This window comes from Heterocephalus glaber, unplaced genomic scaffold (assembly GCF_053883595.1).
Source record: "Heterocephalus glaber isolate CG9 unplaced genomic scaffold, H.glaber_assembly_v1.0 deba00001532, whole genome shotgun sequence".
In the NCBI taxonomy this organism is placed as follows: Eukaryota; Metazoa; Chordata; class Mammalia; order Rodentia; family Bathyergidae; genus Heterocephalus; species Heterocephalus glaber.
Genome location: NW_028258330.1, coordinates 19,384,300 through 19,400,490, shown reverse-complemented (window position 1 = coordinate 19,400,490; position 16,191 = coordinate 19,384,300). Strand labels below are relative to the sequence as shown.

The following is a 16,191-nucleotide window of genomic DNA, read 5'->3' as shown; positions in this document are numbered from 1 at the left end:
TACAAAATTATACCACTGAAAGGCATGTTTCAATGGAGGCACTGAAATTTAACAAGAAAGGCTCTGGGATCCGACTTGTGCAGGCTGAAGGTGTTCTAGTTCCCAATTCTAGACCTTCTCTTCAGAGAATATGGTTGGAGGGCAAATAGTGGGACCCAAGGTAATCCCAAAAGTTATCCCACAGAATTAAAGGTGGAGGGTCCATCTGATCTGCAACCAGATCAGCCTGTTATCAAGGAAGGCCTGGCTGTGTGTGTCTTCAGTCTGCTAGACATTTACTGATATGAAATAACACAGGTGTTATTTCTTTATCCCTATTTCAGAGGCTAGAATGCATCACTCTTCAGGATCGCCTCTGGCCCCATACCGCAAGTCTTTAGGCTGTTTCTGCCCCGCAGCTGAAGTTGGGGCTGGTGGGCTGGGGGTGTCCAGGCAGGCAATATTCAACGCGGTCGTCTTGGCTAGCACAATAGCCAACTCCTGGAGGTCAACAGAAGCCGAGTACTTTGGGACGGCTGCCTCGCAGCCTCCACTTAGTGCGAAAACTAGAGCGCCAGGGTTCCTTGGTTGCAACAGCTAAGGGGTCAACAAACCCTAAAATCAAAGATAGAAACGCCCTCTTCACCTAGCGGTCTGGAGGACCCCAGTCTCAGCTCTCCGCGCTCCGCCCACGCAGGCGCGCCAGCCCCGCCCACAGCGCAGCTCTGGCTCCGCCCTCAGGATTGGCCGCAAGGGCCACCGTCAGCACAGCCCCGCCCCGTACAGCCAGGCGAAGCGGAGCCGGCCGTGCTGTGTGTGAGTGTATGTGTTCGCCGGGCCCCGTCTCAGCCCCGGGAAGATGGTGGCTGCGGCGGCGGCGACTGAGGCGAGGCTGAGGAGGACGGCGAAGACTGCAGCACCCGCGGGCAGGAAGGGCGGGCAGCACCGAGACTGGGACGTGACTGGGACTGGGAGGCCGGGGCTAGGGGCCGGGCTGCGTCCCCCGCGGCGGCTGTCGCCGTCGCTGCCACCTTGGCGGCTGTCGCCGTCGCTGCCACCTTGGCGGCTTCTGCTGCTGCTCCCGCCGCTGCTCCTGCTGCTGCCCTGGGAGGCCGAGGCCGCTGCTGCGGCGGCGGCGGTGTCGAGCTCAGCCGCAGCTGAGGCGAAGGAATGTGACCGGCCTTGTGTCAACGGCGGTCGCTGCAACCCTGGTACCGGCCTGTGCGTCTGCCCCACCGGCTGGGTGGGCGAGCAATGCCAGCACTGCGGGGGCCGCTTCAGGTGAGCGGGGGTGGTGTTGGAGGGTCGGACCCAGCTGGAGCCTGGGGCTGAGGGGCACTCGAGACCGTTTCAGGCCAGAGGCGAAGGCTGGATGGAAAGTGGGTAGGGTTGGGCGGCCCCACTGTGTTTAATGGCATTTGCTTCCCGAGATATCATCGTCTCTGGCCGGGGGTGGGGGGTGGGGGGGTGTCTTCCTGTGGTGGAAGGCGAAAAGGTGCACAGCAGTAGTGAGGGCACCCCAAAAGGTGCTGCGGGCTAGATTGGAAGAATGCTCAGGGTCTCAGTATCCAAGTCAGTCTCCTAAACTGAGTCTATTTCCTAAACGAGATTATCAAGGAAAATGAGTGAACCGGTTCTTAAGCACTTCTTTTTAACGTCTCCCTTTGCCACAGGGCATGGTGAATTCCCCTGACTGACTGAAGGAGTTACGGGGGTCTTTTGAAGAACAGGGCCCTGGAAGTTATTTGTTGGCTGGAGATAAAGGGGAAAGGGTAGTATTGTGAGATTTTTAGGGATAGAAGAATCAGTGGTTGTTGGTGAACAGGAAGTAAGGAAGCTAGCCTTTTGAAGCTCATTGGTAGTGCATAGTCGAATAGGGGCTGTTGGAGAGGGGATGAAAGGAGATAGATTCCTGTTTTCCCTGATTTCTGGACAATACAAAGTTTTGAGTTGGCTTGGTTTGGGGCAGTACCTTTTTAGAGAGATTAGTTATTATCAGTTATCTATTACTGTTTCAGTTGTGCAAGGATTTCTGGATTGTACCAATAGATTAGCCAGACTTTGCCTTGTCCACAAGGAGTTTGGAATACAGCAAGAGGAAGATATGTGCACAAAAACCCTAGTCATAAGGACTAGAGTCATCCATGTGTTTGGCAGATATTTACCAAATATCTTCAGCATCTGATGTGAGAGAGTGAGGAAATGTGAACAAGACAGGTAGGGTTCCTGCTCTCACAGATTTTATGTCCTAATGGAGATGACAGGCGGTTGACAAGTAAATGAGTGAAAAAAATGAAAAAGACAATTTCAAATAATGGTAAATGCTATCAATAAAATAAAACGGGGTGATCTGATGAAGAATTATAAGCATCCAGCGACTTTAGAAGGAGCCACTCATTTGAAGTGCCATTCGATCTGAGACCTGAATGAGGCACTGGAGGTCCTGTGGATATTGAGGGGTAAAGAGGTGACTGAGGGACACATGGACAACTTGAAGGGGAAGGTAACATTGGATTTGAGCATTTGAGGCTACGTAGGTTTTGCAAATGTGGAGCTGGGGGAAAGGATATAAAGTTGTGGAGACCAGAAAGTAAAGTTTTACTGGTGCCTGTGTAGAAGAGAATTATGAGGGAGAGATTTAGAATGGTAAAACCATACACTCAGGTAATGTCTGATCTTCTAGGGAACTCAGAGAACATTGAGGAAATGAGTTCTTAGTTTTCTGGATGGAGAAACTAAGTGATTTTAGGAGCAGTATGTAGTGGGCTGGTCTTATGACTTAGGATGTTCTGATTTATGAATTCAATTTTGCTTACAAAAATTAAGGCTATGGAATTTAAGAGCAGAGTACACAGCACTTGACTTAGTTTGGAAAGGGTGTAAGGTTAGTCACTGAGTAAATGATTTGAGATAGTATTGCTACCTGAGTGGTGGGGTGTTGAGAGGTTGGTGAATGTATGGGATCATGACAGGCTGGAGAGAAGGCCAGATGGCTGGAGCAGAGAGAACTAAGGGAAGTGTGCTGGCAAGAGTGGAGAGGTGCCAGCCAGGCCAAACATCTGCCAGCAGTTTGACCTTTAGCCCGTGAGTGGCGGAATGGCACACTTCACTCTTGTTTTCATGAAATTGTAGGCTTTTAGGTTGGAGCCAAAGTAGAAATGGCCTTGAAGATGAGGCCAGAAGATTTTCAATTTGAAGCACTTCCAAGATCAAGTGAATGGTTGGGTCCCAGGGGAGTCCTTCGGGGTCTGAAAATCTGGGACACCATGGTAGACAATGGTATCCACAAGGTGGGAAAGGGCATTCATAGCAAGTTTAGTCTGCCAATAATGTTCAGAGTAGGTGGACTCACTTTGGGCGTGAAAGATGGTGGGCAGCTCGGTGGAATCTGTTGATGTGGGTCAGGATAGTGGTAATGAGAGCCTTAGAGAAGCAGTGAGACTGGAGACTGGGATAGATGGTGCGTGGTGTTGTAGAGGTAAAATGGACAGTTGCTTCTTTGAAACTGGTTTACTCTTTGGAAGAGGGAAGGCTGTGAAGAGAGAAAGAAAACTAGATCCATTTTGCTGATTGAGTGGTGCCACTAACATACAGGAACATGGGGGAGATGGGCTGAGACAAGTTTAATTTTGTATACACTGAGTTTGAGGTGCTCTTTGGATATACACCTGGCTCATGTATATGCTGGAGTCATCAACCTATGAGGGGGATTGCCAGTGAGAGAGACAGTTCTGAGTGTCCACATGGACAATCTAGAGACTTAGAGGAGTCATTTGTAGTGGGGTAACTAACACTCCAGACATTGATTGTCTCAGATAGTGTCAAGTATGAGTGAAGGGGCACCCTTGGGTATTGTGGACACTCCCTATGAATTGGTACTAGCTGATGTCAGTGCTGAAGTAATCATGACTAGTTTTAATGATACCATTATGTTAAATAGCTTCTGGAATTTGCAGTTTTAAAAAATGAAAACAGCAGCAAGTTATGTTTCTGGCCTTTTTTTTCTTTTTTTTTTTTTCCCCTCCAGTACTGGGGATTGGACCCAAGTAATTGTGCATGCTAGGTGAGTGAACTGCCATTGAGCTACATCTGCATCCCTTTTAAAATATTGAGACAGAGTCTTGTTGAATTAGCCAGGCTGGCTTTGAACTTGTGATCCTCTTGCCTTAGCCTCCCAGTTAATAGGCCTACACTACACCACCATGCCTGGCTCTAATCTTTTATAAAAACTTTTAGATGAAGGATTTTTTTTTTTGATGAACAGTGTCTTAGTCATTTTCCTCATCACTAGGACAAAATACTCAACATTTGCAACTGAAAGAAGGAGAGATTTATTTTGCGTCACAGTTTGTAGAGGTTTTAGTCCGTAGTTGGCTGGCTTCAGGGCAGAAGTGGCATGGTGGAAGAGCCAGAGCAGAGGAAAGCAGCTCACCATATGGTAGACAGGAAGCAGAGTAACAAAAGAGTAGCTGGGGAGGGAGATAAACCCTTTTAGACCATGCCTCCAGTGACCAAATCTCTCTCCTCTGGCCAAACCCTGCTTCCCAACAGAAGTCCCGCAATACCATTCCTAATCACCTTTCAAACACAACCTTTAGGGGCCATTTTGGATTTAAACCATAACGTTCTGCTTCTGACCCCCAAAAGACTCATGTGCATCTTTTTATGCAAGATCCATTTAGTTCCTCTCTAAGAGTTGCTAGAGTTTTAACAGTTCTAGTATTGGTAAAAGTACAAGTCAAGGCCCAGGGATTTAGCTTAGTGGCACCTCACCTGCCTTGAAAGCGCAAGGTCCTAAATTCAATCCCGGTACGGAAAAAACCAAACAAACAGAAAACCAAAAAAAACCCCCAAACAAATAAAAGTGCAAGTCAAAAGACCCCTTTGAGACTTAAGGAAAACTCTTAGCTGTGAACCCTGTAAAAATCAAAAGAAAGTTAAACACTTTCAATATACAGTGGCACAAAATAAACATTTCTTTTTTTTTTTTGGTACCAGGGATCGAACTTGGGTCCTTGTGCTTGTGCAGCAGGTGGCGAAGCCACTAAGCTAAATCCCTGGCCCAAACATTTCTTTTTTGAAAGAGAGGAAGGGGGAACAGGAGAAAGAAATTGGACCAAAGCAAGACTGAAACACAGCAGGGAAAACATTAAATCCTGTAGTTCCATGTCCAGTACCTGGGGCAAGTTGTGGCTTGATGTAAACTCCAAATGGCTTGGGTGACCCTGTCCCTACAGTGTTGCTGGTGGTTGTAGCTTGAATGGCTTCTCTCTTAGGCTAGCTTTACTCACTTCTTGTGGGCTTTTTTCTTACATTCCATATTCCTGGTTTATCTAAATTTCTGGGGTCTCCAATATACTTTTGGCTTCACTCTCAGCTTCACACTTTGCCCTGTCAGAGGCACACTTCCTGGACTCCTAGATCTTCTGAAATCTTGGTGGAAGTCTCCCTGAGCTCACAACTCTTGTATTCTGTGTGCCTATAAAAACAGTACCACGTGGATGACAGCATAATCCATCGTTGGCTCCAGCAGTAGCCAGACCCCCTTGAATCATGACTGTAGAGGCTTCCAAGTACGTGAATGGCTGAGTACTGTGAAACGAATCTCAGGTAACAAATTCCCTTGGTGGCCTTTCTCAAGCAGGGTACTCTGGGATTTCCTTCTCAAAGCATAGTGTTTCACTTTTCCACCCTTGAGTCTGCAAAAGGTGGCATCTGTTGGAATCATTCCATGCCCTCAAGGCATCCTTTGTACTGTGCTGAGGTAAAGTACTGTAGTTGGCTTCTTTTTAATACTAATTTTTTCAGCAACTAAGCTCTTCTCTGCTCCGACTTTACAGGCCCATCTCTGTAGAAACTTCCTTTCTGGTGAAACTAAAACTTTTAAAATCACTCAATGGTGCCATTTGCTCTTGATTCTCAGTATAGAACTGGCTAAAAGCTCTAATAGTAGTCATGCCACAGTCTCAACATTAGGCTGCCTTGAAATTTCCTCCACCAGATTAATTAATCTGCTGCCCTTAATCTCAGTCTTCTACAAAGTCTTAGGCATGGGCAAAATGTAGACAAATTTTCTTCTAGAGCATAACATACATGGCCTGGAGTCCTTGTTCCCAAATGAAACTTCCTGAGCCTGGCCTTTACCATCTGTCTTTTCATTAGCCTTTTGGTTGTCTGAGCTCTGACCAAAATCTCCCATCAAGCTTGGTTTACAGTGTTCTTGGGCTGCTTCTCCAGCTGACATTCAGACTTCTCCCTCAAATCGATTCCAAAGGCTTCTGAACCACATTGTCAGGTAGCATCACAGCACTGACCCCAGCCCTGGTACCAATATCTTGGTCACTTTTCTCATTCTGGAAAAAATACCCAACACCTGCAACTAAAAGGAGGAGAAGTTTATTTTGGCTCACAGTTTGTAGAGATTTCAGCCATAGTTGGCTGGCTCCAGGACAGAAGTGGGATAAAAAGGGTCTGAGAAGAGGAAAGCAGCTCACTACATGGTAGACAGGAAGCAGAGTGACAAGGAAGGAGCTGGAGAGGGAGATAAATTTCCAGACTGTGCCCTCTGTGACTCTTTCCTCAACCGTCCCCCGCCAACAGCAATACAACTGTACCCCATAATCCAGTCACTTTCCAAACACAGGAGACTGTGGACACCATTTTAAATTGTTAAATGTTGCTTTTGATTATAATGCTGTGTATCTTTTTTTTTTTGGTACCCAGGATCGAACTCTGGACCTTGTGCTTGCGAGGTGGGCACAATGCTACTGAGCTAAATCCCCGGCCTTATAATGCTATGTATCTTAATTTACAAACCTCTTTGTTATTGAAACTAAAAGATGTCAAATGTGAATACATTTCTGTTTTAGAACTGTATCAAGTTAGAGTGTTTTTTAAGCTTTTTAATTCTGCAAATCCTATAATTGCCATTTGAAAAGAATGTAGGATAAGAGTATTAGATTTCACTAAAGTTATCACTGAGTACATTTTGCGTGCCAACACTTTGGCCAAACATTTTCATATACATTACACCATTTAATTCTCAGGGAACTCTTAAGGCTGTTGTATAAAATTTGAATTATTACATGATTATAGTTCCTTAATTTTTTTCCCCTAAGTGAAAGATGCTGTAGAAATGATTTATTTCAGGGTATAAGGTTAATTGTGTCAATTTAATAAAAAGTATAGCATCTTTGTGGATAATTTCTAAAGCAGTGCCACTTTTATTTTTACGTGAATCTTCATAATTCAGGGACCATTTTTTCCATTGGTAACATTACCATCAAAAATTTTCTTTGGAGGATAAACATGCCCCAGTGATAGTTAGAAATTAAGTACATTTAATAGAGAGTAAGGATATTCAGTACATTTATGAAATTAATATGAATTTAATTTCTGTTGTACAGAACTTTTGGGAGGATGGAAGAGAATAACTTAGTGAACTGGGGCCTTAAAATTATCCATGCTGTTAAGACATGCCTTCTGTAGAAGAAATAGAAAGCATTTGTTGGGCATCTATTTTGTGTCAGCAGATAATAGTAACGGTAGTAGTGGGGATCACAGCATCAGCTCCCACCATTTCTCTAGCATTTCTCCCATTTTTTTCCAAGCAGTGTGTGAAATGTCTTTTAAAAATTACTCCCTTTAATCCTTAAAGTGAAGGTATTCTCATTTCTTAGATGGGTATACTGAAACTTAGTGGGTTTTTTGGTGTATGTTGCTGGGGATCAAACCTAGGTCTTATGCCTGCTAGGTATGCACTACTCCACTGAGCTACATCTGCTCGCTTGAAAGTTGGAGATACTGAATAACTTGCCCAAGGTCACACAACTTGTACAAAACTGGAATTTCAACCCTGGCCTTGTTTAATTACCAAACCCCACTCTCTTTGTTGTATCATTTGGGCTCTCATTTTTCCCTGAGTCCAGTCATCCTTAATGAACATTCTTTGGTAGAGCTGACCTAATTCCAACAAACATTTTGAAAAACAAAGGAAAAAAAATATATTTTTACAATAGAAAAGCTAGCATAAAAAATCTTAATTTACCTGAATCTGGCTACTGCTCTGAGGATATAAATACCTTTCTAACCAGTGAAATGAAAATTCTGGAAGTAAAATTTGAAGAAAACATTAAAAAATTAATAAATGGTATTAACCTGAAAACCTAAATTTGTGTTCACAATTTAGGATTGTGTGTTACCCTCAGTAGACTCTTATGTTCTATGAGGGCAGGGATTTTAATCTGTTTTATTCAATGTTATTTTTCCAGAGCTTAGAATAGTGCCTGGGACATAGTGTTCAGTAAATATTTGTTGAATAAAGGAATGAAATTTTACAATATATTTCTTATGACTCTTTAAAAGTCACCTTTACTCATATGAATACTGCATATGTGCTTTGCCCTCATATTTTTTCTGAAGTTCTGTGTCTTCTGCTGTTTACTTTTTGGGATGTTTTGCTATCATCCCATCACCAAACTTCCTTTTAAAAAATTTTTTATTTCATGAAAAAAAACAAAATTGCCATAACAAAATAAGAGAATAACAATAGTTACGTTGTGTATCATCTTTAAAGTAGTTACTCAAAGTACAAGACAGACAAAACAGACTTACAAAGAAGAAAACAAACATTCTTATCTTCATTAAAAAAAGTCTTTTCCTTTATGCTTTCTTATGTGGTATGATCAAAAAATATGGTGTGTTTGATAAAAAATTATTGCAGTAAAATACACACTGCCATTAATCCCCCTCAAAGTACTTCCCTTTGCTTTGAACACTCTTAACCCATTGTTCTTGCTAATTTCTGAAGCAGTTCTAGAAGTCCTGACTTGTGGGTTACTTGACTGGGATGTCCTAGCTGCCTTGATGTCCTGAACTGATTCAAAACATTTACCTTTCATGGTCATTTTTATTTTGAGGAAGAGCCAGAAGTCATAGGGTGCCAGATCTGGTGGATAAGGTGGATGAAGACATATTGTAATATTTTTATAAGCCTGCTTTTCTGTTGAATGACACCCTGCAGCAGCATTCACTATTTTTGATCCAGTATCTCAATAAGACACTTAAAAAGATTTGCTTCAGAAAGTGGCAAGAATGATGGGATAAGTGTGTAATTTGAAAATTCTTTTTAAAAAGTTCACTGTAATTTTCAATCACCCCTTGTATTTCAGTTGCAAAGCCTACTTCAGCTAAACAAAGGTCAAAACTTAGGAGCAAGTCTTGGTTCTTTCTACCAGTGTATTCTCTCTGAAGTCTCGTAAGTCTGCTCTTTTCCATTCCTCTTGCTGCTGTACTAGTGTACCTGGCCATTCACTGTGTTGCTGCTGACCTGCTTCTGTTGCAACCTAAGTGGTCTCTTGTACTGCTAGAGTCCCTTCCACACTTTGTCATCTAAAGTTCATAAAAACATGTATCACTGTTTTACTTAGAAACTTTTGTTTGGCACTGGTGGGGATTGAACCTAAGGCCTCACAGATCCTAGGCAGGTGCTCTACCACTGAGCTGTATCCCAAGAGAGAAACTTTTTTTTTTTTTTTTTTAACTCCTTTATTACCTGTAAATGACCCTGAATAGAAGGTGCCCACTGTCTTATACACACTCCTTTTTCCCTAACCAAATCTTTCTATTCTGTAGTTTTTCTGCATCTTTGTAAATTAAGCACTCTCCCTCCTCACCACCCCCACAGTCATTCTTTTCTACTTATCCAGGTCCTGTCTTTCAAGGCCCATCTTCAGTTCTCTGTAATCTACAATAGCCAGTTCTCCTGGTCATATCCACTATTTTCTTTTGAGATGAGTCATCAATCTGATCCATTCCATAGATATCTTCTGAATGATTGTTGTGTGAGTGACTGTGTCCTGCCTTAAGGATATGAAGGTGCCTAAGAATCAGCCTTTCTCTCCCCTCACAGAATTCATAATTCTGAAATGGACACAGCTATGTGCACAAGCAGTTAGAATTTCATGGTGAAAATACAGACAATATGCGGTGCTGGGCCAGTACATGATAGACTTAAGTCTTTTGTTGGAAGGCATCACAGAAGAGATGTGGGGCATATTTGAGAGGCTGAGTGTGAACAGACCTCCTGAGGGAGAAAGGCATTCCAGAAGGAATGAAGAGTTTGTGCAAAAGCAAAGAAACACGAAAGACAGATATTCCTCATTTAATGGCCCTCCTGTTTAATGACTGTTTGGGGTTATATTGAGGCACACTGTTCAGATTTATGACCTGCTGCTCAAATTTATGACCCCTCTTTATATTTTTTGTGCAGTTCTGTACATCTTGTTAATCAGACTCTTTTTTTTTGTACAGTATACCTTGTATATATAGTACTATAATTTTTGCTCATTATACTGTATAGTTCAGTACTATAGTTTTATGTTCTGTTACATATTACATGACTGCATGTAAGAGTTGTGCCAATAAAAGCAAAATCATAAAGTCATCAAACTGGAGTTTCCTTTGACCATTTCTTTGTTCTGAGTATTGTAATATACATACTCTATACAATTCCTTATTTAGCAATTGGTTCATTTAACAACCTAGTTGCAGGAATGGAACTTGGTCATTAAACGAGGCATGTCTGTATCATACTTGGTTTATTAGTTTCCTAGGGCTGTTACAACAAAAGGACCCAGACACAGCATCAGAAATTGATGACCCTATAGTTCTGGAGGCCACATGTCTGAAATCAAGGTTAATAGTAGGGCCCTTCTCTCTCTGAAGACTCTAGGAGTGAATGCTTCCTGTGCCTTTTTTTTGTTTTTGCTTCTGAATTGCCAGCAATCCTTGACATTTGTTGGCTTGTAGTCAGCCACTGTAGTCCATTTCTCTCGTGCTTCAACCTCACATGGTACTCTCCTTGTATCTCTTCTCTTATGGAAGTCATGTTGAATGCACAAGTATAGCCTCGTCCTAATCTAATTGCATCTGCAAAGACCTAGTTACCAAATAAAGTCATATTTATAGGTACCTAGGGTTAGAATTTAAACATATCTTATTCGTGGGACGTAATTCAACCCACAACACTTAGAGACTGAAATATAAATGGATATGTTGGAGTATAACTTGTGAGGGATGCAGTGGAAGGGGGTGAGACTAGAAGATAATGGCTTTCCCTTTTCCCAACAACCTCCAGCTTCAGGGCATGTCCTTGACCAAGGATAAGCCAAGGCATTCCATTTTCTGGCTGTGGTGATTGTTGTGGCCCATGGTGACTCAGTGAGTGTGAATCTCTGGGCTTTTGCTGGAGACTCCTCTCATCTGCAGGCATTTATGAAGGAGATGCTTTGTTTTCTGTGTGGTAAGGCTGGAAGGCCTAGAACCATTACACTAGCATTGCTGTTCTGAGAGGGGTCCACCTGAGGTCAGAGCAAATTCCAGAAGACCAAGGATGGAAGAGAAAATAGAGCTGGAGACCCGATGACTGGTGAGAATCTTTGGATCAAGCCTCGTCTGAATCTGTACTTTTTGGGTTTGTGGGGTACTATAGTCCATATTTTCCTTATGCCAGTTAGAGCTGATGTCCTGTCACTTAAAATGGAACACTGCCTGACACACAGTGGGCTGTAGGGCTAACTTAACTTCTACAGCAAATTGCCTTAGTTTTTATCTCTGTGAAAGGTTCCCAAGATAGATAAATGCTTTTTACTTGCCACAGTATATTTGAATGTAAATAAAAGTTTGTTAAAAAAAAGACCAAAAAATATAGATATATGGAAAAAAGCAGAGTATGCTTATGACCAAAACATTTCTTTCCTTTTTTTTTTTTTTTTTTTTTGTATAGGGGATTGAAACCAGGATCTTGGCACTGAGCTACAGCTCCAGACCTTTTTTATTTTTTGCTTTTAAGAAACCTTTTTTGTTGTTGTTACTGGGGATCTAACTTGGGACCTTGTGCTTGTGAGGCAGGCGGCGGAACCACTGAGCTAAATCCCGGCCCTTTTATTTTTTGTTTTTAAGGCAGGGTCTCATAAGTTGCTAAGTTGCCCACTTTGGCCTCAGACTTGTGATCTTCCTGCTTCATTCTCTCCATTATTGGGATTACAGGTGTCTGGCATCACATCTGGCTTAAGACAGGTTTTACTAACTATGACTAACTGATTTAATACATTTGTGGAGTGCTGTGGGTATAGCTCAGTGGTAGAGCACTTGCCTAGCATGCATGAGTCTCTGGGTTTGATCCTTGGTACTGAGAGAGAGGGGGATGTGGGTGGGGAATGAAAATACATCATTTGTAGCTTATCTTGAGAATGAAATATAGTAGAAGTGGGTACCTAGTACTGTGGTTAAAGAGAAATTTCACATTACTCTTTTCTTTTTAACACAGTCTTGTTTGCAAAATTAAAAATGAAACTGCAGTTGTACTTTTGGAAAAATTTGTATCTGGATATTTAGCTGCCACTAACCTATTATGAAACTTGTCTCCTAGTTAAATAATACTTTACTCTTTTATGTAATTTCTCAGATGTCTTTTGGTGAAAGTAACTTTCACCTATATACTGTATACTGTTCTCATTTATTTTGGTAGTTTTTTTCCTTCTATTTTTCTTTTTCTCTCTATACTTTCACACATTAATCAAACTTAATCTTTCTCTTTTTAACATGGCTTTCATAAGTTTCTCTTGCCTTTTTCTCATTTTATTTACATCATATCTCTTCACTGCTTTTCTTTTACTAGCTGAGATTTTGGGTTGATTTGATCCTTTCAATTTTAATTGTTTCAAAAGTTTTTGTTTTTCAAGTTACATTTTGAGCAAGCTTCAGTTTTAGTTATTTATCTGCATGCTTTGTTATTTTGATTGTCTATCTTTCATTTATATAAGTTAATTTTAGTCATGGCCAAATTGTTTATTTTTTTAAGAACTTGGCATTAATGGCATACAATTATTAAGTGAATGAATTTTCCAGTTAGTTCTTCTTGGTCCTTTTTTTATTCTATCTGAGAATTTTTTTACTTTATTTATTTTTGGTTTTTTTTTGAGAGAAGGCTTCGCTATGTAGTTCACGCTGGCCTGGAACTTACGTAGCTAAGACTGTCCTTAAACTCACAGGAATCCTCCTGCCTTAGTCTCCTGAGTGCTGGGATTACATGCACTACCATACCTGGCTCTAATTTGTTTATTAATAAGACAATAAATATTAGGGCCTAGCATCATGTCAAGTGCAGGTAAGAGCCATAAAAGTAACCTCTCTTGACTTGTTTCTTTAATTTTTTGACTCACAAATCCTTTCACAAAAATATTAATCTTTGGCCTGGGCCTGTAGGCTAACCATGCATAAGGCCCTGTATTCAATGCTCAGTACTACCACCAAAAAAAATTTTTTTAAAGTTATCCTATTTTTGATAAGATGATTTTAAATTATAAAAGTAATTTATTAATAATGATTTTAATGTATGTTTTATTTATTTTTTTGAAGCAAAACATATATTGGTACATTTTAGAAATGATAACATTCATTGTATGGAATGTGTACCTGTACATGATATATCTTGCTTATTCTTTTTTTCCCATTCCCCTCCCCTCCCCTCAAAGGCTCTCTTCTCATTATTTACGTAAACTTTGCTTTCAATTTTTCCTTCTATTCTCTCTTTTATCTTGTCCCTTCTTTCCTTTCCCCCTTCCCCTCCTTTGTTCTCCTTCTTATTTGAACATTTTTTTATTTCCCAATATCTATTATACATCTTGGTTCTTATTTATATTTTCAGTTTCTCACACCAAAGAAACAATGCTGTATTTAAATATGTGTGTCCGATTTATCTCACTTAAGAGTATGGTCTCGAGGTGCATCCATTTAGCTAGAAATGTCTCAAGCTTATCCTTCTTTATGCCAGAGTAGTACTCCATTACCCACCCCCCCCCCAGGAATGAGAGCATTGCATGATAGTCTGATAAACTGAGAATTATCCACCACTGCAACTGAGGATTGTTGTATAAGGAAGGAGTATTTGTTATTTTGGGGACCAGCTAAATTTCTGCAGTAGCACAAAATTCCAAATGCTTGTTTTGGTGTTGGTTTACCACCATCACCCCCTGCCACCTCTGGGAAAAAAAAAGCAAGGGGGAAAAACACATGAGCATTGGCTTTTTTGCATTAGGCACTGAAGGGGGTAAAGCCGCAGCCAAGGGAGAGCCCAATCTGACAATCTAGATTTAGAGCAGAAAATGAGAAAACCAGAGAAGTCTTTGTTTTTCTTTTTGTTTTTACTATTAGACTAAGACAGTGGTTTTTTTTTTTTTTTTCATTTTAATGTTTTCCCCTTCTTTGTTCTTCAAGGCTTTGTCTACAGCTGCTTGAATTGGCAGCTTTTCCCACAACCAAGGCAGGAAGGTATTCCTGGAGGAAGCAGGGAGTAGTGCCTACAGCTGGGGCTGAAAATGGGTTAAAAGCTTGATGCTGTAGCTTTGAGTATCTTTGTTTCACTTTTCTGTAAGTTGGAGTTGCAGGGGCCTGCCTGAATTTCCCAGTGAAACATACCATAGTTGGTCTTCATCTCACTCTTCTTTTCTTTTTTTTTTTTTGCTGTTTCATTGCTGATAGTGTGCAACAGCAGTATACCCCATCTTTATATATTCTAAGAAACACTAATCTTAGATTTTTATTAGCCAGCATATTTTTGTTCTTAATAATGTTGTTACTGGGCCAAAATTACACCAGGAGCCCCAGTCTGTAGTTTCCTGAAATTGCCAGGCTGGGCACAAGGGGAAGGGATTCCTGGGTGTTGACTGACTTGGGTGGGCCTGGCCAGAAGAAAGGTGGAACGCATCCTCTGTCCTTTTAGGAAGACCCCTGGCACCCTCAAGAAGGCTCCCCCACCTCTCTTGAGTGGCTTGGCCCATCCCTTGCATGTGAGAGTGGGAATAGATTTTTTTTTTTTTTTTTTTTTTTACTAAAAAGGAGCGCTGCTTTCTGGGTGGACAAGATTCCTGAGCCTTTTGCTCCTCCAGCCCCTTCTTCCTGTGCCCCAGGGGGTCAGGGGTCCTCATATCCTGAGGCTTAGCTGGTAAAGGGTAAACATGGCGGCTTCAGAGCTAGTTGAAGCTGCTATCTGCCCATGTTGTCCAACCCAGCCATGTCTGTGAGCGGGCCCAGGTCCATTGTGACTGTTACAGGGTGGCCTGTAGCAGGGGACTTGGAGTATATTGGGCTGAATGGGATTTTCCCTTCCCACAACGCTGAGCAGGGGAGGTGATGAGGGGTGAGGGAGCCATGCTGCTGAATTCTGTTTGGCATTCCCCCCTTAAGTAAAATGAGGTGTCGGGGGGGGGGCAGCCTCTGCTTGGAGTTGGTTAGAAGATACACCTGGAGGAGAAGCAGTAGTCCCATTCAGTTATTTGAGCAAACAACTACTGTAAATAACTTGTTTTGTCTTTTATCAAATAAAGTCTTGTTTTTATTTTTAAAAAAAATACCCTCCCCCCCCACATTTTTATTGATTTGTTGGTTGATGGACATTTGGGCTGTTTCCAAGGTGTAGCTATTACAAACTGCCACTGTAAATATGGGTGTGCATACATCACTGTGGTATGCTTTTAATTCTTTTGGGAAGATATTCAGAAGGGGAGTAGCTGGGTCAAATGGAACCTCTAGTTTTATTCTTTTGAGAAATCTCCATACTGATTTCCACAGTGGTGGCACCAGTCTACATTCCCACCAACAGGCAGGGAAGGGTTCCTTTTTCCCCATAGGCCTGGCAGCATTTGTTATTGCTTGATTTCTTCATAATAGCCATTCTTTTTGGACTGAGATGGAATTGCAGTTTGTTTTAATTTGCGTCTCTTGAATGACCAATGATATTGAACATTTTTTCATAATATTTACTTGCCATTTCTACTTCATCTGAGAAGTGTCTATTCAATTCAGATACCCATTTTTGGATTGGGTCTTTAAATCTGGTGGATCTGATTTTTTTGGTACCAGGGATCAAACTCAGGACCTCGCCGTTGTGAGGCAGGCATGGTGCCAATGAGCTAAATCCCCAGCCCCGGCTCTGATTTTTTGAGTTCTTTCTATATTCTAGATAGTAGTCCTTTGTCTGAGGAACAGCTGGCAAAATTTTTGTGGTTTGTCTTCACTCTGTTGGCAGGTTCTTTTGCTGTGCAAAAGCTTTTTAATAAGATGAGACTCTAGTTGTTGATTCTTTGTGGTATTTCCCATGTGATTGGGGTTTTGTTCATGAAATCTTTGCTCACACCAATGCCTTCAATGTCA

The 16,191-nt window shown here is 41.6% G+C and overlaps 1 protein-coding gene across 4 annotated transcripts in view; it reads left to right on the top strand.

Annotated features, from left to right (window-relative positions):
- The first annotated feature begins 747 nt into the window (after positions 1 to 747).
- The window catches only part of Atrn (attractin), a 195,146-nt gene continuing 179,702 nt past the window's right edge, over positions 748 to 16,191 (top strand). For 3 of the 4 annotated variants that reach the window (XM_004840725.4, XM_021254994.2, XM_004840726.4), the window contains exon 1: positions 748 to 1,260. In XM_004840725.4, the coding sequence (XP_004840782.2) occupies positions 839 to 1,260 (422 nt within the window). In that variant the 5' untranslated portion in view covers positions 748 to 838. Of the gene's footprint in view, positions 1,261 to 9,149; positions 9,236 to 16,191 lie in introns of all 4 variants that reach the window. The other variant, XM_087188714.1, reaches the window with a different exon arrangement.